This window comes from Athalia rosae, chromosome 8 (genome assembly GCF_917208135.1).
Source record: "Athalia rosae chromosome 8, iyAthRosa1.1, whole genome shotgun sequence".
Lineage (NCBI taxonomy): Eukaryota > Metazoa > Arthropoda > Insecta > Hymenoptera > Athaliidae > Athalia > Athalia rosae.
In genome coordinates, this window is record NC_064033.1 from 4,358,572 (window position 1) to 4,379,104 (window position 20,533).

At 36.2% G+C, this 20,533-nt stretch overlaps 6 protein-coding genes across 10 annotated transcripts; 3 read left to right on the top strand and 3 right to left on the bottom strand.

Annotated features, from left to right (window-relative positions):
* Positions 1–71: 71 nt before the first annotated feature.
* LOC105693285 (CTD nuclear envelope phosphatase 1 homolog) lies at positions 72–4,164 on the top strand. Of its 2 annotated transcripts, none has more exons than XM_012413115.4 (6): positions 72–215; positions 534–994; positions 1,574–1,640; positions 1,738–1,939; positions 2,013–2,230; positions 2,399–4,164. In XM_012413115.4, exons 2-6 carry the CDS (start codon positions 896–898, stop codon positions 2,542–2,544), a joined length of 732 nt encoding a protein of 243 aa, XP_012268538.1. In that variant the 5' UTR covers positions 72–215; positions 534–895; the 3' UTR covers positions 2,545–4,164. The 2 variants fall into 2 exon arrangements, with proteins under 2 accessions (XP_012268538.1, XP_012268539.1); XM_012413116.4 differs by having other exon boundaries at positions 534–985.
* Positions 3,738–5,816, bottom strand: LOC105693284 (peroxisomal membrane protein PEX14). Its single transcript, XM_012413114.4, has 4 exons — positions 5,232–5,816; positions 4,717–5,043; positions 4,411–4,646; positions 3,738–4,335 (listed from the first exon to the last, which is right to left on the bottom strand). Exons 1-4 carry the CDS (start codon positions 5,277–5,279, stop codon positions 4,161–4,163), a joined length of 786 nt encoding a protein of 261 aa, XP_012268537.1. The 5' UTR covers positions 5,280–5,816; the 3' UTR covers positions 3,738–4,160.
* A 160-nt stretch (positions 5,817–5,976) lies between these two features.
* On the top strand, positions 5,977–9,262 carry LOC105693283 (AP-2 complex subunit mu). Of its 2 annotated transcripts, none has more exons than XM_012413112.4 (5): positions 5,977–6,118; positions 6,963–7,340; positions 7,419–7,669; positions 7,771–8,027; positions 8,098–9,262. In XM_012413112.4, the coding sequence occupies exons 2-5, from the start codon at positions 7,001–7,003 to the stop codon at positions 8,576–8,578; spliced, it is 1,329 nt and encodes a 442-aa protein (XP_012268535.2). In that variant the 5' UTR covers positions 5,977–6,118; positions 6,963–7,000; the 3' UTR covers positions 8,579–9,262. The 2 variants fall into 2 exon arrangements, with proteins under 2 accessions (XP_012268535.2, XP_012268536.2); XM_012413113.4 differs by lacking the exon at positions 5,977–6,118 and adding an exon at positions 6,406–6,636.
* Positions 9,254–14,329, bottom strand: LOC105693264 (DCN1-like protein 3). Of its 2 annotated transcripts, none has more exons than XM_048659608.1 (4): positions 13,941–14,329; positions 13,322–13,485; positions 12,821–13,137; positions 9,254–12,728 (listed from the first exon to the last, which is right to left on the bottom strand). In XM_048659608.1, the coding sequence occupies exons 2-4, from the start codon at positions 13,401–13,403 to the stop codon at positions 12,126–12,128; spliced, it is 1,002 nt and encodes a 333-aa protein (XP_048515565.1). In that variant the 5' UTR covers positions 13,404–13,485; positions 13,941–14,329; the 3' UTR covers positions 9,254–12,125. The 2 variants fall into 2 exon arrangements, with proteins under 2 accessions (XP_048515565.1, XP_012268502.1); XM_012413079.4 differs by having other exon boundaries at positions 13,930–14,329.
* Positions 14,330–14,353: 24 nt separating this feature from the next.
* LOC105693286 (coiled-coil domain-containing protein 40) lies at positions 14,354–18,970 on the top strand. Of its 2 annotated transcripts, XM_012413118.3 has the most exons (9): positions 14,354–14,626; positions 14,690–15,181; positions 15,301–15,923; positions 16,019–16,262; positions 16,336–17,268; positions 17,353–17,643; positions 17,717–17,875; positions 17,944–18,201; positions 18,769–18,970. In XM_012413118.3, the coding sequence occupies exons 2-8, from the start codon at positions 14,906–14,908 to the stop codon at positions 18,169–18,171; spliced, it is 2,754 nt and encodes a 917-aa protein (XP_012268541.2). In that variant the 5' UTR covers positions 14,354–14,626; positions 14,690–14,905; the 3' UTR covers positions 18,172–18,201; positions 18,769–18,970. The 2 variants fall into 2 exon arrangements, with proteins under 2 accessions (XP_012268541.2, XP_048515562.1); XM_048659605.1 differs by lacking the exon at positions 18,769–18,970 and having other exon boundaries at positions 17,944–18,452.
* Positions 18,309–20,498, bottom strand: LOC105693289 (tyrosine--tRNA ligase, mitochondrial). Its single transcript, XM_025745953.2, has 3 exons — positions 19,825–20,498; positions 18,828–19,723; positions 18,309–18,741 (listed from the first exon to the last, which is right to left on the bottom strand). The coding sequence occupies exons 1-3, from the start codon at positions 19,971–19,973 to the stop codon at positions 18,389–18,391; spliced, it is 1,398 nt and encodes a 465-aa protein (XP_025601738.2). The 5' UTR covers positions 19,974–20,498; the 3' UTR covers positions 18,309–18,388.
* Positions 20,499–20,533: the final 35 nt, after the last annotated feature.

Consider the following 20,533-nt stretch of genomic DNA (forward strand, 5'->3'; position numbering starts at 1 on the left):
CGTCTTCAACGCTACCGTAAAGCATGACCGCAAATGCCAACAATTTGGTGGAGGCCATGACAAATACACATTTAGTACCCCGAAATTCAAGGCTCGAAATTTGCATTTATATTCACTCTCAAACCAATTCAGAAATAATTCGTTATATGCAGAATTCGTGAACACTAGCTGCCTCACGAAGTGACTTCTGACTTGACTGGTAAAATGTGCTCTAGGTATGTCAAATATCCACGTTCGATTCCTGGCTTTTATTTTTTTCATCAGTTAATAGTCCTAAAATCTGCCTTCGTCGGTTGTATGGTTTCATTTACGACAAAGCATGAAAATTACTGAATTTCACATGAAAAGATAAACTCTGCCTCACGATGAATAAAAATAAATGATAAGATTATCATATAAATTCATCAGCATTTCTGCTTGAGTTGTCACTGTGAAACTGTACAAATTTCTTCATAAGCAAGCTGGGAATGTGCTTTCAATTTGGAACATTAATTAGATTACTTCTTTTATTATTATCTTTTTTTATTTTGAAGATGTATGGAAAAGTGAAATTCCTCCTGACAGACGAAACCGCGCAGTCGTCGTGCGCAGGATTAAATTGGGTCGATGTGCGAAAGATGGCGGCCGTTGCGTGGTGTGTGCGATAAGATTGCGGTTTGTAAATCCGAATAACGTGTCGAATTAATTGTTAATAATATAATTGAAATTTGAAAATGTGATTCCTAAAATAGCACGTAAATCGACTCAGTAAATTATAACGATGAATGTTTCATGAAAATAAAATTATAGTTTGTTTACGAGGAGCTTGTGTAACACGACGAGAATTGAAAATCGTGTGGAAAAGTCAAACCAGAGTACCGAGTGTGTAATTTTCAGTTTAGTTTATACTAAAGACATGCTGAAGCAATTGCAAATGGGGATGAGAGCGTTCCTTCTCATGGCTTCCCGGGTTTGGACCTGTGTCTGCTTTCTGCTAAAGAAGCAGGTTAGAGCCGTAAGTAGGTGCAGCGCACCTGAACACGACTGCGCCAGCGCCGCACATACAACCTTATCATTCTCAACATGAAACAGAAATAATTTTACAGGGATTTCATTATTTTTTTTTCAAATTTCACTATACAGCTACACTTGCTAAAAGACCTTGTGACATCATGTCACAACGCAACATTCAAGTTATTTCACACGAGATCAACGAATTGTTGATTAGGTTGTTTTTTTTTTTGCTTTTGTAGATTCGTTTCACAATGTTAAATTTACACAGCATATAGAGTTAAATAATTTGTGTTACTCGATGATGAACTTTAGAAATGAACTTATCAGTCAATACAACAGTGCACAAAGTTGATCTGTGTTAATTTTATCTTATAAAATATCCTAATCCGATAATATTGTATTTGATGACATACGGTAGCTGAACTTAGAACATTTTGTAATTTGGTTTATCCAATTTCACATATCGCCTGATGCACCGGCAATTTTTACTCTTGATTTCTTTTGAAAAGATAAGGTTGTAAGGGTGTCAATTATATTGGATTGTAAACTTCCATTTTTAAAAAAAAAAATTGTTTTACAGGTCTCGCAGATGCAACCAGTTAAATACGAAATATTTCCATTGTCTCCTTTATCTAGGCACCGACTCAGTAAGTGATGTAATTATTAAAAACCTACTGTATATCTTCCAAATCGATACCATGCATTTTTGATAAATAAAAACTCATACTTTCTAACCATTTGCAGGTATAGTTAAAAGAAAGGTTCTAGTTTTGGACTTGGACGAGACACTGATTCACTCGCACCACGATGGGGTCGCAAGACCCACTGTAAGACCGGGTACACCACCTGACTTTGTGCTCAAAGTAACGATAGATCGCCATCCAGTCAGATTTTTTGTCCACAAAAGGCCACATGTCGATTTTTTCTTGGACATTGTTAGCCAGTGGTAAGTTATTGAGACATAATTGTTTCTGAGATATTATGTAAAATAAGTATTCTGAAATCATATCATTTTTCAGGTATGAGCTTGTAGTGTTTACAGCTTCAATGGAGATTTATGGTGCAGCAGTGGCTGATAAATTAGATAACAACAGAGGGATTTTGAGACGAAGATATTACAGACAACATTGCACGCCAGAAATGGGCTCGTACACAAAAGATTTGGCAGCTATTTGCTCAGACTTAGCATCTGTCTTTATTTTAGACAATAGTCCTGGAGCCTACAGAGCTTATCCACGTAAGTAACGAGCCCCTGGAATTTTTCAAATAATTTTCTGATGAAATTCTACTACTGTGAGTAAAAATTTGTTGTGTTTACCTCGAACACGGAGTCTATAAGGTTGTTGAATCCAAGTTCGAGGCACACGCAACTTCTTAACCAATCCCTTGGATTTTTATATTGCAGATAACGCAATACCGATAAAATCTTGGTTTAGCGACGCGGGTGATACTGCGTTGCTCAGCTTACTTCCAGTCTTGGATGCCCTCCGGTTTACGCAGGACGTACGCTCTGTACTCTCTAGAAATTTACATTTACATCATACATGGTAGCATAACTCAGCCAATCGATCCCATAGAATAGATTAGAATTCAAACCGCTAACAGTCTAGTGTGTCTAGCGTAGAATTATTATTAATAATTAATAATAAGAACGTTCAAACGCTATCCATGAAATAAGACGACGAGTCTTGCCTCCTACTCCTCTTCTTTCTGTACTTAGCCGATAATAGGAAGTGCACGCAGCAGGGACTGTCAGCCGTTACCTACATCAGCACAATACATTCTAAGAATATTTTTTCTGCTTTTATTCACCTTATTTACCTTCTGACCATTGACTTACGGGAACCAGCAATCAAGTTCTGCATACAGATAGATCGCAGTTTTTTTCGGACTTCTATCAATCCTATTGTTATAATTTTTTTCTATTCCTATAAACCTTCCCTTGAATTTCACACGGAAAAACTGATATTTTTAGTTATATTTTATAATAGTAGACGTATGTGGTATACTATGGTGATCTGAGTGATTGGAAAAACAACGGTACCATAGAAATGAACTCTGAACCACCGTAGTATAATAATTAGAAACCCTGTACTATGAAGATCTAGCTGTAAGCTCACTGTATCAGTGAGGCAGCTGTATCCCGATTATACCTAAAGTGATTATGAATAATCCAACAAAGAGTAATAATAAAAAAAAATTAAGCAAACAAATTTCTATTTGTTAAAATTTTGTTGTACTCAGTCAGAAAGCTCCACCAAGTGATAGCACTGGCAAACGACCCGAAGAACCAATCGTGTAATTTACAATCAATGAGAAAAAAATATTTCATGGTATAGAAAGAAATCGATGCACATAGCTGTGTATTTTATTCGCGTATCTATTAATAATCTAAACATAGTCATATTGCATGGTTTGTACATATTAAAGCGCAAGGTGTGCATGTAAAGAGTGATTGTGCATCTGATTGCATATGAATGCAGCGTTTGATTGTGTTATAAGTGAAGTAATATTATAAAATAATTATACTTGAGCTATGAATATACATATATACACACAAATGTATATACATATATATGATGGTACGTATAGATATATAATTATTATTACATTTAATTATATATTATTTAGTAATAAATTCTTGATGATAGCAAAAAAAATAACTGGGTATATAAAAAGACATAACACAATCGTGTGCGCCGGATTTGAGTGTCAGCTGTTTGTTCTTGAATAAACAACAATTATTCGATAGTAATATCTGTTTTTATTCGCTAAATTCGGTAATTCATCGTAATTAATTTCATGACACACTGACGGTAATGAGTTTTTGTAAAAAAAGCCCCTTCATATTTTATGTACAAAATAAAAATTGTTCAATCATCTATAAAATTAATCTTAAAAAATCTTACAAGGCTGAGGAATGATCAATTTCAATTAATGCGAAAACTTTCACCTACTGAATATTGTACTCATCAGTCTGCACTCGTCATTTAAAAAAAAAAAACAAAGAAATGTATTGATCATTTCGCACTCTAAGAGTTTTCAATATTGATTATGATGTATATTTATAAAGACTATGTTTCATATAAATTGTACACACAACGACGCATCACTGGCACTGATAATTCTAGCAATGAAATATAAACGGAAGTTTGGTTGATGCTGAATCAATTCTTTGGCGGATCTTCTCTTATCATTTCCAAGGAGCTATCTGAATTATTTGTGCTGCTGCCACTCCCCGCGTCATCTAAATCTTCTCTTTCACTCGTCTTCTCTTGATTGACAGTCGATGTCGCTAGCTGCCAAGTAGGAATGGATGCCGGTACGCTTGGAAATTGTTTTCTGTTAAAAAGGAAAGTATAACAATCCACATCGATTTTACAATATTACAATTATCTAATCATTGCGATTTTTTACCTTGATAACAGCAGCCCCTTCAGACTGGCTAAGTCATGCTTCAAGTCCTGCACAAGCTGTGGTACGCTAGGATCTATACCATGCTTGTCTGCTAGCTTACTGACGTCCTGCTCTACTTTGGAAATTGTTTCTTTCACTTCGCTCAACGAACCCTTAATCGTTCTGTCTAATTCTGTTACCGATTCTTCCAAGGTTTTGCGCTTCTTACGGCCGAAAAGGTATGGCTCTATAAATTTCTGAAAAAGTAATGTTAATTTTAATACAATGACTGCTTATGAAACAAGAATTCATTAAATAAAATCATACCTTGTAGAACCAGTATATACAATAAGTTGCTGCACCAAAAAGAACAGCAGTGTTCAAAATTTCTTTTACTCGTCCAAACAATGTTGGCTGATATGGTTGTAATTGATAATATGGATAGTTTTGGCCATGGTGAATAGGAACCGCTGTAAATTCGTTTTGTCTAGAGGAAAATGGGAGCTCCACCTCAGTTTTGGTAGCACCCGCTAACTCGCAAGCATGCAAGACTTCACTTTCGGTAAGGCCTTTTCTCCTAAGAAACTCTTGTTTTTGTTTCAAAGGACCTGAAAGTACTTTCGGGTTCTGTAAAAACTTGACAGCAGTCCTGACCTGTAATTAGAGATGCAAATTGAGATTAGATGACAGTAAAAAGAAAGCCATTCGTTTCGCTAATCCACTTCACATTCCGGGGACGATGACTTGTCAGGCCCCCTTAGGATTGAAATAAATTAATTCACAACGGTATTTGCCTCTCCCATTCTAACCTACTTGAAAGAAATTTAGAAAAATATACTCACTAGGTCCTCCCTCATCGAATTGTTATTATTGCTCTCCTGATTAGCCATCGTGACGATTAATATTTACGAATGATTACAGGTATCCGTAACTTCATACTTATGCAACAAATCTACCTTGTTAATGAATTCTGTACTTTTTTTTTCTGTAATGAATACAACAAAATCCTCCACAATGTTCTATCTAGGCTATCACCTATAGGTGCTCATAGGCTACGCGAGTGCGCAAAATCACCTTTCTATCGGAAGTTGGATTCTGGCGTTTTTGTAAAAACTATCAACAACCATCAACCATATGACATTCCCCAAGAAAAAAGTATCAACAATCGACTTGATAGAAAACTGACACTCTGCCACTGAATCGTGAAAAATACTGGATTAGAATGAAAAAGAAATTGATCAAATTTGGAGCGAGGAACTCTCGTTATAAAAGCTTCTTATCGTTTCTTCGCGTTATTTTCGTGAGAGATAATGAACAGAATAATTTGTTGTTTACAGAATAATTGCATATCATCCTGTGACGAATTATTTCTGCATTGATCGCTTGCGTTCAATTTCAAAATCAAAATGAACACATCAAAAGATGATAACGTAATCAGGTTTCCGAACAATACAACTTGACTTGTTGAACCAATGTATCAAACCAAACACTATTTGTAGTAATCAGAAGAACAAGTAAAAATTGCAATGCAATTTATGAAGTCAAAAAATTGACAATAAAACGAACTCTTTCTATTCATAGCTTGAAGAAAACTAAATCGTTTACACATCGTCGGTACAGTACATTCTGACAACCGTAGTAACGAAAAGTGGGTGTCGCATTTTGCAGTCACTGAGCGCCCGCTGAACGGTCGGTACTATTCCGTGGTCTTCTTCGTCCACCTGAATGCGTAAGTTGAATGAAATATTACATAAATCAATCTTTCCATATCATAATTAGAGTCCCTCAATTTATCACGGTCCTATCAGCTCATCTCGTCTCCAGAACTCAATCTTAGCTGAAATAAGCCTCTATCCACTTGTCAATCGATAATACTAACAGTCCGGAGAACATCAGTCAGAGGCGGATATTAGATATGTCATATGACATTTGGAATCATTAAAATTATACGAGGGCGTTTATTGAACTGTCGGTGCATATCACCCTATCTCCCATTAGAATATTCGAAAGTGGGGGAGGTAATCGTTTTGAAAAAAAAAATCCTACGATTATCCTCTTAAGTTGGATTGAATATTTGGAGAAGAAAAAAAATTTTACACGCGCTCCAACAATTCATTGATCCGTTCCTATTTTCGTTTGACAACCAATGCATGGGGGTATCAACAGTTATAGAGTACCAAGTGTTGACAACAACCAATAATTTCATTCAAACGTATCAGATAATGTACCATGATTAGAAGTTAACAGGTATGATATTCGATTTATATTTTCAGACACTTCGCTAAATTGAAATAGTCAATTTTTCTTTCCTATATTTTGTCTTTATTTGAACTACTGTGTGATGATTTGGGAAGTTCAGTAGGTAACTCAATAGCAGAATTTTCACCCTCTGCGTTCTTGTGGTTTCAAACAAAATATATATCTTCTTTTATCAGTCGCTTACCTCATGCTTGCGAACGTTTGGGATTTTCTTGGTTTTTTTTACAAATGATGTGAACCAGTTTTTGAGAATCCTTATGTAACTGGCTAAATTATCCTTCATTACTAATACTGGTAATTTGTTTTTGCAATAGGTTCGTAACCTGAAAGATATTTAACAGCCTCCGTCAAGATGATCGGGGGACTGTTTGTCTATAACCACAAAGGGGAGGTGCTGATTTCCCGAGTTTACCGCGATGATATTGGCAGAAATGCCGTTGACGCGTTCAGGGTGAATGTGATTCACGCGCGTCAGCAAGTCAGATCTCCCGTCACCAACATTGCTAGGACTTCGTTCTTCCACATAAAACGAGCCAACATCTGGTTGGCTGCTGTTACGAAGCAGAATGTTAACGCCGCTATGGTATTTGAATTTTTATTGAAGATCATTGAGGTAATGCAATCTTATTTTGGCAAGATTTCCGAGGAAAACATCAAGAACAACTTTGTTCTCATCTATGAATTGCTCGATGGTGAATACCAATCTTTGACTTTGTAACATCTACTACTCGATTAAACTCATTGATCTCTAATCATCTAAATTCTTGTAGAAATTTTGGACTTTGGATATCCACAAAACTGCGATACGGGTGTATTGAAGACGTTTATCACTCAGCAGGGAGTTAAGTCAGCTACAAAAGAGGAACAGGCACAGATTACATCTCAGGTGACAGGTCAAATAGGGTGGCGTAGAGAGGGAATTAAATACAGGCGCAACGAATTATTCCTTGACGTTCTTGAATATGTCAATTTATTGATGAGCCCTCAGGGCCAAGTGCTCAGCGCCCACGTAGCCGGCAAGGTAACATCTTACCTTCTTATCTAAGATATTGTGTTAAATATTGCTGAGCTATTGGTCAACTCTAATGATAATAATTTTCGTAAATCTTTAACTCCTCACAGGTGGTAATGAAATCCTATCTATCAGGGATGCCTGAATGTAAATTTGGCATCAATGACAAGATAGTGATGGATGCAAAGGGTGTTAAGGGAGGTGGTGGTAGCTTAGGTAGTGCAGGCGACGATCCTGGGGCTAGATCTGGAAAGCCTGTTGTAGTTATCGATGATTGCCAATTTCATCAATGTGTGAAGCTCTCAAAGTTTGAGACGGAACATTCCATCAGTTTTATCCCACCAGATGGTGAATTCGAACTAATGAGGTAGGAATAAAAAATGTCAAGCTTACTTTGGAAGTTACTAATTATGTCAATTACTTTTTTATACAACCAGATATCGAACTACCAAGGATATATCATTGCCATTCCGTGTAATACCTTTAGTCCGTGAGGTGGGACGTACTAAGATGGAAGTCAAGGCAGTTCTTAAATCCAATTTCAAACCCTCGTTGCTGGGACAAAAGATTGAGGTCCGCGTCCCAACGCCATTGAATACTGCTGGCGTGCAGTTGATCTGTTTAAAAGGAAAGGCTAAGTATAAGGCATCTGAGAACGCGATTGTATGGAAGATAAAGCGAATGGCCGGGATGAAGGAGACACAGTTATCCGCTGAGATTGATTTATTGGAAACTGATACAAAGAAAAAATGGACCCGACCACCTATTTCCATGAACTTTGAGGTTCCATTCGCTCCATCTGGATTCAAAGTTCGTTACTTGAAAGTATTTGAATCAAAACTGAATTACTCCGATCACGATGTCATTAAGTGGGTCAGATACATTGGACGAAGTGGTCTGTATGAAACACGATGCTAATCATCTAATTGTCAAAGATAAAATGGTATAAAAAAAAAAAAAGAAAAAGTAATCTCATTCTCGGACGTATAAATACGAATAATACAAATATACTAAGAATATAGCTGCGTTTTGCACCTGGGACTTACGGTATAAAAACAGACTCAAAACTTGTTGATATTTAGTCGTGTGAATCATTAGTCCCTTGTGAGTTTGAAAGAAAAAAAAAAACAAATTCAATTCGGCTATGTAATTGAGGTGTTACTAACCTTAAGCAACTGCGCAGTCTCTCGAGATATTCTCTAAGAATCAGCACAAAAATAACATTCCATCTTGAACGGCATTTGAGATCATCAGCGTGGCTGTTCTCATAAGAAAAATGCAACAATACTTTCCATACAATTGCTCGTTTTAATCAACTGTCATTGTTTTATGACGATTAAAATGATGCTAGCTACAATGATTGTGAAATATACTAATGAAAAATAAAACAACATTAAAATAAAAGATTTCTCTGGAGATGTGCCCGGCTGGTCCATGGTCACTTTAAAAGCGTGTCTGAAATGTAGCTTCTGTCTCTCTATGTTATATCCATGTTATATGTATCGAAAAAATGCATGATTAAACTTTAGTGCAGTGTATAAATTGGTTTTCAGTTATACACAAGATTATAAGAGAAATAAAGCAAAACATCCATTACTTAAATACCATTTTATTTGAAAAAACTTGATTACACGAAGCGTCGACAGATTGAAAAAAAATTAGTTTCGACCGTACGTTGGATAACAGCAGTCTGTGTTGGTAATCCATAGTTGACAATACTCGGACGAATTATTATATTGGTCTTGTCACGTCGTCAGACTAATTTTACCAACGCATACGTGTGCACAATTCCTATATCTCACAGTGTCCGCGCTTTTTAATTGCGTAATTATTATTTTCAATTAATATAATTTAACAATAATTCGTTTGCAATATAAATTAATAACGTACTTCTGACGAGTGATTACACTGTGCGCATAATTTCTTTGTTTTCTAAGCAGTCAAACCGAGAGTGTTTCGCGACGGAATATCCAGATGTCCCTAAAATTATTACACCAAATTACCACACAGTGAGACTGACTAAAGAACTTCGTAAGTCTACAGACTGATTTTAATATCCATATCAAGGTAAGCCACATAATTAACAAAATTATCGAACGCAATAAAGTACACTCGCACACTATCTAACGTATCGTGAAATTGGGTATTGGCTCGGAAAATTTCTAAAAATTTATACACACCGAGTAGACTGCTTGTTAAAACTAGACATTTGAGATCCATTTACTTCGGGTGTGATATGGTTGCGATTTTTTTTCATCTTATCTAGACGCCAAAACCCAGTTAACTATTTCAAGACGATGCGCGAACGCCATGTAATTAGCAAAAATCTTAAGTTACTTGCACGATAGAAATTCTCATCCAGGGATTAAACCGAGTCCGCTATATTACAAGTATCGAAGCTTGATGAAGTCCCTAACTAGAATTAATGCGAATACATTGATTTACGGTATTAGTCAAGCATCCGCTTGAGCTACTTCGTTAATGAGTTGTAGCGAAACATATTACAATTCAAATTTAAGATGTTATCGATTATTACGGCTGATAAAACAAGGTAGTCTAAACGAGTTATTACAATTAGTGACTACTTTACCTATTATGATGGTTCAGTAAGTGATACTAGCAGAAGAAATAGTTTATATACAAAAAATTTTTATAAATAGATATACATATACATCAATTGTAAGCACACGTCGCTTTTATAGGCTTATTTATAATTTTTCTTAAGGTTGTTGGCACTTTCCATGAACTGAGTACATGATATTTTTGCTGCGATTCATTCAGATCTATTGAATTTCTCAATTAACGTAGAGCCGTGCTAACGCATTAATCTAAAAATCAAAATAAACATATAACTACGGAGATATATTATTCTTTTTTTTTCTTTTCTGCAAATATTTATAACTCTTTAGAAGGCCACAAATGTTGAGTACAGGGAGCTGAGTTTCGATTAAAATTTTTATAATTTTGAAAGATTGATTCAAAGCGTTCTATAAAAATACAGTCCTTCCAGGGTAGAGGGAAACATTTGCAAAAAATAATTATGATTCGTAGACGCTAGTTTTTTTCTCTTTTTCTTTCTTGTTTTTCCTCATACAAACCATGATATAAATATAATTTCGGTTAGTGGGTATAAATATCTTTTTCATATCTCTTTTAATTTCTCGAGGGACATCAATAATGGAGGAAAATAAACTGCGACTCAGTTTTAAAGATATGAACCATAACAACAAATTTTGGTGCACTGTAGGACCTGGATTTCAATTCGGAATCTATAGGCTTTTAATTTCAGGTGTTTTATCACTGGCGAACGACATGGTATAAATAGATGGGGGTAGAATAATTTGATGAAAATTAACTGTATGTAGACATGATTGGTTCAGATTGTGGAACAGTTCTCGAAATTTCTCGTCCAGAGCCTACTTTTTGTTTTGTCTTTTTTCATGTTCTCGTGTTCTATAGATTGTCAAAATGCGTTTGAACGTTAGATGTAACATGCGACGAATGAAAAAAAAAATTAGAAACTTCCCTAAACTACGAACTAACTGGACTATTGGGAAAACAGAACCATTTCTTAACAAGCTATTACGATTTATGACCGATCCGTGGTTTCATGTCTAATATTTATATAAATAAAATCGTTAAAAATTACATGCCTCGGCACAAGTGGCATTCATGAACGCTATTTAATGAAATTGAACCTATTCAAAAATATCGGATTGAAAAAATGACTCTTTTAAATTCACAGTTGAAATACTTTTGTCTTAAATAATCCTCAACGATGGAAAAAGATTATTTTTTTTCTCGTTTTCTCTTTCTTTTTTTTTCTAATTGTCACCTTGGCATTTTTTTATTATTACATATATATATAAATAATTGTCAATTATATATGTATAATATATAATAATTATTTATATAGAATTAAATACATACATCAATGAATATGTACTCGATTGGCTAGTCTGGCGAGTCTTTGTATATAAAATACCTTGCGCTACTAGTTCGTTTGTTCCTTTACCTAACTTTTATCTTACGACTAAAAGACAAATATTGTTAGTAATGTATGTATCACAAGTTGGGACCATAATACTAATTTCGATATAACATGTGTGCTAAGTCCCGTGTGTTAAAAAGTTCGTTTGAAACGACCGTTCGACACTTATGAACAGGATTTTCCCTGAAATATTTTTAAGAATTTTACTTATCAATTTATCGAAAATATTATATCATTGCACTAATCCATAGGACAACTTTTCGTCAAAACTATACAAAGTTTTAGATGAATTATTTTTTCGATGAATTAATAGTATTTTCAATTATAATTTATGATGAATTTCACAAAGAAGCCTATACTAGTGGTCAGTCAAATATTATTACGACAGTGATGTAGCTCATGGGAATATCCTGCTTCAAAGTCATATAAAATTGCATCTGCTTAATTTATTATTAATTCACAATACCGCTATACCTATTCTTTATCAACATTATCCTTCATTATAATATCATCCTTGGTAATGTTCTGGTTCATTTGATCATTTTCGTACTCAACAAAGTCGTCGATCAAACTTGGCCAAGCTTCGGTATCGTCATAAGCACTGAGATCGTCGCCGATACTTTCGGCAAAGTTAAGAAACATGTTCCACGTATCTCGGGGGATGCCTCGAACGTGCTGGTGGCATTCTAGGAATTTTAACCACCTAACGAGTAGCGGGGGTTCGCGAATAGTGAACACCAGCCTCCAAAGAACGAGTGCCATATCAGCCGGTAAAATTCTCTGTCCCGAAACAACATCCAAACCAAATCTGAACGTGAATCGATACAAATCTTTGAACAGTTCTCCGTCTTCTGTTAGTTCCTCAACAATTTCCGGTAAACGGGCCTGTATGCCACGTATACTGTCGACGTGCATTCCCTTTAAGCCAGTTACAAATTCTTGCCGAGCAAACTGACACATTTGCTCGGCGTTTAATTTCCATGCCAAAACCAGCACCTTAAATTCGTCGGGAGAAAGCTGCAAGTCCTCGCAAAGCCTTTCTATACCATCAGCTAAAATAATATCTTCTTGTGGGTCCTGAAAATTGACAATAAACATTTTTTTTCACTATTCATTGAATTGTTGCAAGTCGAAATCAGGCATTGAAACATTGGCCATGTACCGCATACCTTATAAATATCAAAGAGAGCATTTAGTTTGCTTTCGGAGGAATCTTTTTGCTGTTTACAATCAACGGTTAGATTCAGCCCTGTAGTTGTTCTAGATCTGTCCACTGGTGGTATTCTGGTATAGAAGCCTCTGGATGATCGCTGGTTATTGTGAGCCATCGGAACTGATCCACAGTTATCCGAGCCAACTTTGTTAAATGTTGAGAGTGGGCCTAATGTTGATTTGCTGTTGCCGTTTGTATGGGTTTCGATAGATGTCAAAGGGCTCGTTTGGGGACAAGCTGTTGGTGGAAAGAGAACCCCAAGTTCCATTGCCTCTGTAAAGGGTACAACAAAAATACTTATGATTTACCTTCGCTGTTGTACCATCTCTCAATTTTCTCTGACAGTGGTACTTGTCGGTGATTGAGATGGCAAAACGAAAGAAATCAATCAAAAAAAATTAATCAATGTGATTTAAGTAAAAAGTAAAGATTGAATAGCTCAATAACGGTCATATACCGTCTTTTTGCTCCGTAGAAACTTGTTGATTCTGTGCGGACGGTGGGGATGGCACCTTGAAACACGAGAGACAGTTTCCCATTGATGCTGTCCGTACTTAACGTCAAGGTGTATTGCCCCTTGCATCAGTGGTTCAGTCTTTATTTGGCAGTCTTGATCATAAGCTAGTTTTTTTGGATAACATAATTTTCCAATTGTAATGTAATGTTAAAAGATCGAAGTTCATGTAAAATCAACATCGTGTTGTCGTATTCAAAATAAATGGTTACGGTTTTACGCTTCAAACCACAGGCGGTATTTTCCTAACTCGAGATAAGGCAAACAGATAATCTGACCAATTAGTGTCTTTATTCCTTGTGCATACTTTATGTATAGGATCACACGTACTAGAGGGTGGGGATAAACATGTTCTGTCTTGTTTTGACAGAAAGATTTGATGAAACAATGAAGTTTTTGGAAACAAAGACACGATGTACATCAAGTTGATGATTTCCAAAATTAATTCGGAGTCTAAAGGCGCTATGAATTACACAACGAGTGAATGATCAATGACAAAAATAATGTTTCGTCAATTTTTTGTTCTCTTAGAAATAACGGGGCAGGGTTACCTGTCTAGTACCTATGATTTTCTCAGATAATCTTTCGATTCCCATGGGCTCGGTAAACCGGTTCTGGGTTTACAGGCGACTCATTAATCTTCTGGTATTTGGGGCTAATAAATCCACTCCATTTAATTGAAATTCCGATTCCAATGTTGATGACAAATTCTTGCCTTGAACTCCATACGCATTGCACTCGTGAACTCCATATAATCCTCGTTTCGCTCAAATAACCCAACACTAGCTAAGATCTGTTTGTTATTGAGTAATCCATTTTTGACATCGGTGAGATAACAAATAATATTTCTACTCTACATAAAATCTATGAAGCTAATTGATAGTTCAAGGAAACCACTATGATTTTACAACTTTTTGGTACGAAAACAGATTTCCTTTTATCTGTCTTTATTCTGCAATACATCGCAAAAAATCCCTACTTGATGTCAGTCACCCTGGTATTTTCAGAAAGCCAACGTAATGGTGGCCAAATTATTCGTAGCATCGTAGTATCACTAGATTCCAGGAACTTTTTATGAGCCCAAAAGCTCGCCAAAAATATGAATGAACCACTGACCCATTGAATGAATTACAAGTTGTTTTTGAATGGACTCATTGTCAGAAACGAGATTCTCTTCATTAAACTGTCAACCGTGATCTTCAAAACGAGGATTGAAAACTCCTCATGACTTTGGTACAACTTTACATGGTGAGAAAGACATTACATTGTTATTGCCAATTATCGTGTTTGACTTTACCTGTTATTCTGCAGCAGAGGCAACAGGACACCATGGCGAAAAATAGTCTTGGTTTAGACAGACATGTTTCCATGGAAACATTTACAATTGACATTGATCAAACAAGATGACAGTGAATTCTGTCAGTCAAAAGTTTCTCCAACAGCTGACTTGTGACAGCAGACCAATCAAGACTATAGAAGCATTTACAACAACTACAGCTGCCGTATAGTGGCTGGTAACGGTTCACAATGTGTGAAGTAGGTGCAGGAGATGTCCCTCCACCGGTTGATGAGGAAAGACCTTCTTATAAGCCACGATTTCTTGAAAAAGATCCACATGCACCTTCAGAATCTTTGGGAGATGCTTCTGCGAAACAAACACCTAAATTATGGAAATACTCATCACCTGTGGAACCACCAACAGTTTTGCACCCGGATGATCCTTTGATGAAACGATTCCAGGATTCCCTTAAATCTCATTTGACCCGTATCAATAATAAACTGCAAGACGAAATCTATGATCTTGTAAGAATCCTGAGAAAGTCTGAATATTTCATAAATCTATCTGCCTCCATCTGCTTTGCTTCTTTTTCGAGTTTAGCCCATAGATATATTGAGTAACCAGTTCTGGATTCATATTACAGGAGATAGCAATCAAAAGAGCTAACGAGGAGCGAGAACAAGAAGGACTTAAGCTGTACAGTGCACAGGAGGAAATAGCCCGACAACAATCCACGATTGAGAAATATCAAGCCACATTGACCGAGGTGATACAGATGCGGGAAGAAAAAGAATCGCAAATCAATACAATGAAGGAAGTGCACAGGGAGGCATACAACAACTTAAGGGATGAAAAATCCAAGGAGGAAGAAATGACCCGAGAATTAGAAAGTTTGGCGTCGTTGGAACGTCAATTTACAGAATGGGAAAACGAATTATCTAGCAATATAACTGTGTCAAAAAGAATGTCAGAGAAAGATGCAGTGGTCCAGAGAGAATTGATACAAAAAAAACAGCAAGAGGATTATATCTTGTTTAAAATAATGTCAGAAGTATGGAAATTAGAATCAGAGATCAAAATGTTGAATAATCAAGCTGAATTGAAGGAGAAAGAAAAAGCGGCGCTTCATCAAACTATTACCGATGCTAATGCAGATCTAGATGCATTACAACGAGAATATAAAAATTTGTTTAACACATGGAACAGCGTTGTCGCTAATGTCTCTCAAAGGAATAAGATTTACAGCGATATTTGCAACGAGAAACAGTGAGTAGGAGGAAATTGAATGATTATTCATTGCCGTGATAAGAATGATTTTGTCTATAGCTTATGTCATTCTCTGTTACTTATGTCTCTGATAGGCAAATACGCGAATCATTTCGAACTTTACAATCTGGTATTGACAAATTGAAAAAAGAAACCAATAAAGAAATGGAAACTAACGAACGATTGACTGCAGTCCAATCGAGACTAGAGGACGAAATTCAAATGAACCTGAGGATGAACGCTGCTGAGAGAGAGAAAATTACACATCTTGAATCTCAGTTGTCGAAAATAGTCAAACTAATTGAACAGAATAATGCAGAATTCAATGACGTTCAGAGTGTGAGTATCCTATTGAAAACAGTTTTATACGAATTCACATGTGGCAGCATATTTGATTAGCGATTTTTTCCAGGATTATCAATACTATGAAAACATCAAACAGTCGATGCAAAAGGACATTGAGAAACTAGCTAATCAGAAAGTTCAGCTGGAAGACCAAATTTTGCTAAGATTGGAAGAGAAAGTGACCCATGACAAAGCAGCCAAACACTTGAATAAAGTTTTACGTGATTTAAAATGCGCCACAAGAGAACAAGAATTAATTGCGGCACAGGCTGAAAATAGTTACGGAAAGACCTTATTGGATATCGAAAAATTAAACACTATTCTTGATAATAATAAGTCGGAATTACAAGAACTTGATCGTGCCAACAACGCCAGAGAAAAAGAGATCGATACCACTCAATCAGAGATAAGAAAAATTGACATAGTTATTAATAAAAAACAAAGAGAGTTGGTGATGGTGAATAAAAAAATTGAAGAAGCGATAGAAAAAACGGGTGGGGAAGACATCAGCCCACTCGATTCAAGCATTATAACATTGGAGAAAAATATCGAGGAAGCTGAACAAAAGATTCAAAAATCGCAGTTATTGTGGTTGAGGCAGGAAGGATATATGGTTAATCTCACCCAGCAAAGAAACGTCCAGTCACAGGAAATGAGTCTATTAGCCAAGCAAATAACAATAACGGAGCAGAAAAATTTAAAATTAGAAACTGAACTCGAAGAGCAGAGGAGAGAGGAAATTAATATGAACAGAGTAATAAACAATTATCAACAAAAATTGGTGCATCTCAATTCACGGTTGGCGATGCAAAAGGATTACAAGGATCTTTTGGAAGATACGAACGTTTTGACAAAAAATGAGTACTTGAAGTCATTGGAAGAGTTGGAAATGGATATTGTAAGACTAAAGAATGACATACAACAGTTGGAGGAGGAAAAAATCAGCCTCAAAGAACAATTAAATAGTCTGCAACGGGAAAGCTTATCTTGGGAAAAGAAGGTGAGAAGTAGGAACCTGGTTTAGTATTTGATTATTAAAATGGAGAAGGTTTTTTTTTAATTATTATGCGCTTGATTAATTAAGGTACAATTAGCGCAAGAAACAAATAAAAATATCAAGGATGAACAAGGTTGTTTTGGGGATGTGGGAATAATGAAAAGTGAAATCCAGAGAATGCAAATCAGGTTGTCACATCTCAGGAAAGCCCAGGAAAAGTTAGTTCTTGATATGGAGCACTGCGTTTCACGGAGAGACGCAATTGTCGATGGAGCTATGGCCAAAGAGAAGAGAAATCCCAAAGGACAACACAACCAGAGAATGATTTTTCGAAAACGATTGGATGATCAGAGGTTAAAGATCAAGCAAGTTACCAAAGTAAGATTTTTATGGTCGATTGGCCTTCCTCTATTCAAGTCTTTTCACTGTTATCCAACTCTGAAATTCTCAGGAAACGAAGCAAATAGAAAACCAAATATCTGAATTAGAAAAGATGCAGAAAACAATGTTAGAGCAGTTAAACCAGGGTCAAGAGATTCTCAGATCGATCGAGGATGCCATATCTGAAACTGAGAAGGAAATAGTCGAAGTTGAAATCATAAAACAGCATGTATGTGTACACTGCATTGATATAGTTTTATTCGAACTGTATTCCATGTATCTCTTCCAATTTTGCAGAATTTAGAACTCCTGATACGAAAGCAGCACAAGGTAAAAATGTATCAAGAGATGCAAAGCGGCAGCCACAAAATGTTGTACAAGTCAGAATCATTGCTGAATGCAGAATTCTCAAAACAGCGTATAATGAATTCTGATTTGAGGGAAATAATAGAACAAACCCAGAATGATTTTCCACTACTGAATAACGCTACACGAAAAATACTATTGACTCTACAGACACCATGAACCATATCTCACGGAATACATGCTGCAATTGTAAATATACATTCATTTGGAAATACTCGATTTTAAAGTACTGGGTGTCTGTTTTACTTTTGATATTTCCTAGAATATATTATGAATCATTGTGAATAACAGCAGTATTTGGCAAAAGTAATGTTTATTTTACAGAGTTTATATCTACATAACAATTAGCATACATATGATCACCACTCGTATGCCATTAATCTAGCCACTTCACAATGTGATACGTCTTCTTTCCCACTCGAATCATTGTTAAATTATTTGGCAGAATATGGACACCAGGAGTTATTATTTCTTCGAAGTTTTGAATTTTTTGATGATTAATGGAGAAACCTCCAGCTGTGATAATCCTTATCGCGTTAGTCTCATCCGGGAAACATTTAGCTTTCAAACTGAGTTGTAGCACAGTTAAACCTGGTTCAGGTAATATTTCAACGAACGATGCCCCTTGAAAAACGTCGACCATCTCTCCAGGGGTGAGAGTAGACAAAGTTTCAGTAGATTTATTGTACAAGACAGAAGTAGTCAGCTCCGCTGATTTGAGGCCACTTTCTGTGAAATTTAATACACATTTTTTAGTTACAGATTATATTTAGTGGCTGATAAATGGAAAGTTAAGAACGTCGAAGATAGATCACCTCCGTGTACCAGACGAGTGACATGCTCGGCAAGAATTCTCTGTGCTTCGCGCCGCTCGGGCTTCTTTTTATGTTCGGCGGCAATTTCTTGTATCCTACCAATAGGTAAGAAAGTAAAAAGGTTCAAAAGTTTTTCTACGTCCGCATCTTTGGTACGAAGAAAGTATTGATAAAGCTGAAAACAGGAGGACTTATTTTCTGACAACCAGACGGCATTGCCAGCTGATTTGCCAAACTTTTCACCGCTCTCTGTTGTAATCAGAGGCAATGTAAGACCAAAGACACGTTGGTCAGTTGCCCTGCCAATTAAATCATGCCCTGCATCTATATTACCCATCTGGTCACTACCACCAATTTGAAAACGACAATTGTAATTTCTCAGCAAATGCAGCCAGTCGTATGCTTGAAGTACTTGATAGGTGAACTCTGCATAACTCATTCCTGTTTCTGAGTTCATTCTAGATTGGACTGAAGCCTTACCCAGCATAGTGCCGAGCCTGAAATGCCTGCCAATTTGTCTTATGAAATCAAGAGCATTGATTTCTCTGTACCAATCTATGTTGTTAACAATTGTGAGAGGTGGTAGTTTTTTGTTTCCTTCCCAAAAATGTTCCTCGTGATTTTTGAATATTGTCTCAATATTCTTTGAAATACATTTAATATTCTCAGCTACCAACGCTTGCTCCATTTCAGTACGTGCTGATTTTCGATGACTCGGATCACCTACTTGTCCCGTCGCTCCTCCAACCAAAGCTATTACGTGGTGGCCCGATCTTTGCCAGTGTAAGAGATTCAATAAAACCAGTAGATTCCCAACGTGCAAACTATCTGCCGTGGGATCAAATCCAGCGTACACTGTCTGCGGGGCAGCATTGAGCAGGTTAATCACTTCATTCCTAGGAAAAAAAGCATTTCATTGGATGATACTCAGTGGATGGGATCTTAAGGTAAGTCAACAGAATACTGTATAAATATAGGCAATAAATTAATCACTTACGCTGAAGTATTGGGAAAAATATCCTGGAACATTCCTCTCTCATAGAGTCGTAAAACATTTCTATTTTTGTAAGATTTGTATGTCCTTACGCCTCCTAAATTGTGCCGTCTGCCGGCTGTATATAACCTCCATAAATTTCTCATACTCATTATCAGAATTTATTACAGACTGACACGGCGAAACGTTAATACCATCGAGAAGAGTGCATGAGCCCCCTAATATATTCATACAACTTTCAATAATATAAAATCGTCAATAATCGTTATATTGTTGCAAACGTTTCAATCTTGTCACACATTCTTGTCCACGAATCATTCTATCATAGTTGAATGTGGTGTGGGGTGAAATTTTTGGAGGTACCGCGGTGAAACAATGCGGCTAGGAAAGGGAGGAGAGTAGATCCAGAAATATTTGCATATCTTAATTCTGATTTCAATTACACGGTTTTTTACTCATTGTGTTATCGACACATTTTAAAATGTGGGAAACATTCATCTCATTTCATACAAGTCACCGTGTACCATAGACAACGTGAAAAATAAAACTTAACGTAAAATAGGATTTACCCTGATTTAACCGGTAGAACTTTAATTCAACAACCTAACAACTCTAAATTTGTGTTGGATTTGGTTAAAAATTTGTCAGTTCATTTTGAACAGTAAATAATCATTCGGGTACCGGTTTCAACGACGTTGAAGCAAAGTGCATT

Coding starts and splice junctions, on each gene's coding strand:
- LOC105693283 (XM_012413112.4), top strand. CDS start 7,001: ATGATCGGGGGACTGTTTGTCTATAACCACAAAGGGGAGGTGCTGATT. Junction 7,341..7,418: donor CATCTATGAATTGCTCGATG/GTGAATACCAAT, acceptor AAATTCTTGTAG/AAATTTTGGACTTTGGATAT. Junction 7,670..7,770: donor GCGCCCACGTAGCCGGCAAG/GTAACATCTTAC, acceptor AACTCCTCACAG/GTGGTAATGAAATCCTATCT.
- LOC105693286 (XM_012413118.3), top strand. CDS start 14,906: ATGTGTGAAGTAGGTGCAGGAGATGTCCCTCCACCGGTTGATGAGGAA. Junction 15,182..15,300: donor AAGACGAAATCTATGATCTT/GTAAGAATCCTG, acceptor TTCATATTACAG/GAGATAGCAATCAAAAGAGC. Junction 17,644..17,716: donor AGATCAAGCAAGTTACCAAA/GTAAGATTTTTA, acceptor TGAAATTCTCAG/GAAACGAAGCAAATAGAAAA.
- LOC105693289 (XM_025745953.2), bottom strand. CDS start 19,973: ATGAGTATGAGAAATTTATGGAGGTTATATACAGCCGGCAGACGGCAC. Junction 19,724..19,824: donor ATTTTTCCCAATACTTCAGC/GTAAGTGATTAA, acceptor TTTTTTTCCTAG/GAATGAAGTGATTAACCTGC. Junction 18,742..18,827: donor CACTCGTCTGGTACACGGAG/GTGATCTATCTT, acceptor TAAATTTCACAG/AAAGTGGCCTCAAATCAGCG.
- LOC105693264 (XM_048659608.1), bottom strand. CDS start 13,403: ATGGGAAACTGTCTCTCGTGTTTCAAGGTGCCATCCCCACCGTCCGCA. Junction 13,138..13,321: donor TTCTACGGAGCAAAAAGACG/GTATATGACCGT, acceptor TACCCTTTACAG/AGGCAATGGAACTTGGGGTT. Junction 12,729..12,820: donor CTCTCTTTGATATTTATAAG/GTATGCGGTACA, acceptor GTCAATTTTCAG/GACCCACAAGAAGATATTAT.
- LOC105693284 (XM_012413114.4), bottom strand. CDS start 5,279: ATGGCTAATCAGGAGAGCAATAATAACAATTCGATGAGGGAGGACCTA. Junction 4,647..4,716: donor GTATATACTGGTTCTACAAG/GTATGATTTTAT, acceptor TTACTTTTTCAG/AAATTTATAGAGCCATACCT. Junction 4,336..4,410: donor AAGGGGCTGCTGTTATCAAG/GTAAAAAATCGC, acceptor CCTTTTTAACAG/AAAACAATTTCCAAGCGTAC.
- LOC105693285 (XM_012413115.4), top strand. CDS start 896: ATGCTGAAGCAATTGCAAATGGGGATGAGAGCGTTCCTTCTCATGGCT. Junction 1,641..1,737: donor TTTATCTAGGCACCGACTCA/GTAAGTGATGTA, acceptor AACCATTTGCAG/GTATAGTTAAAAGAAAGGTT. Junction 2,231..2,398: donor AGCCTACAGAGCTTATCCAC/GTAAGTAACGAG, acceptor TTTATATTGCAG/ATAACGCAATACCGATAAAA.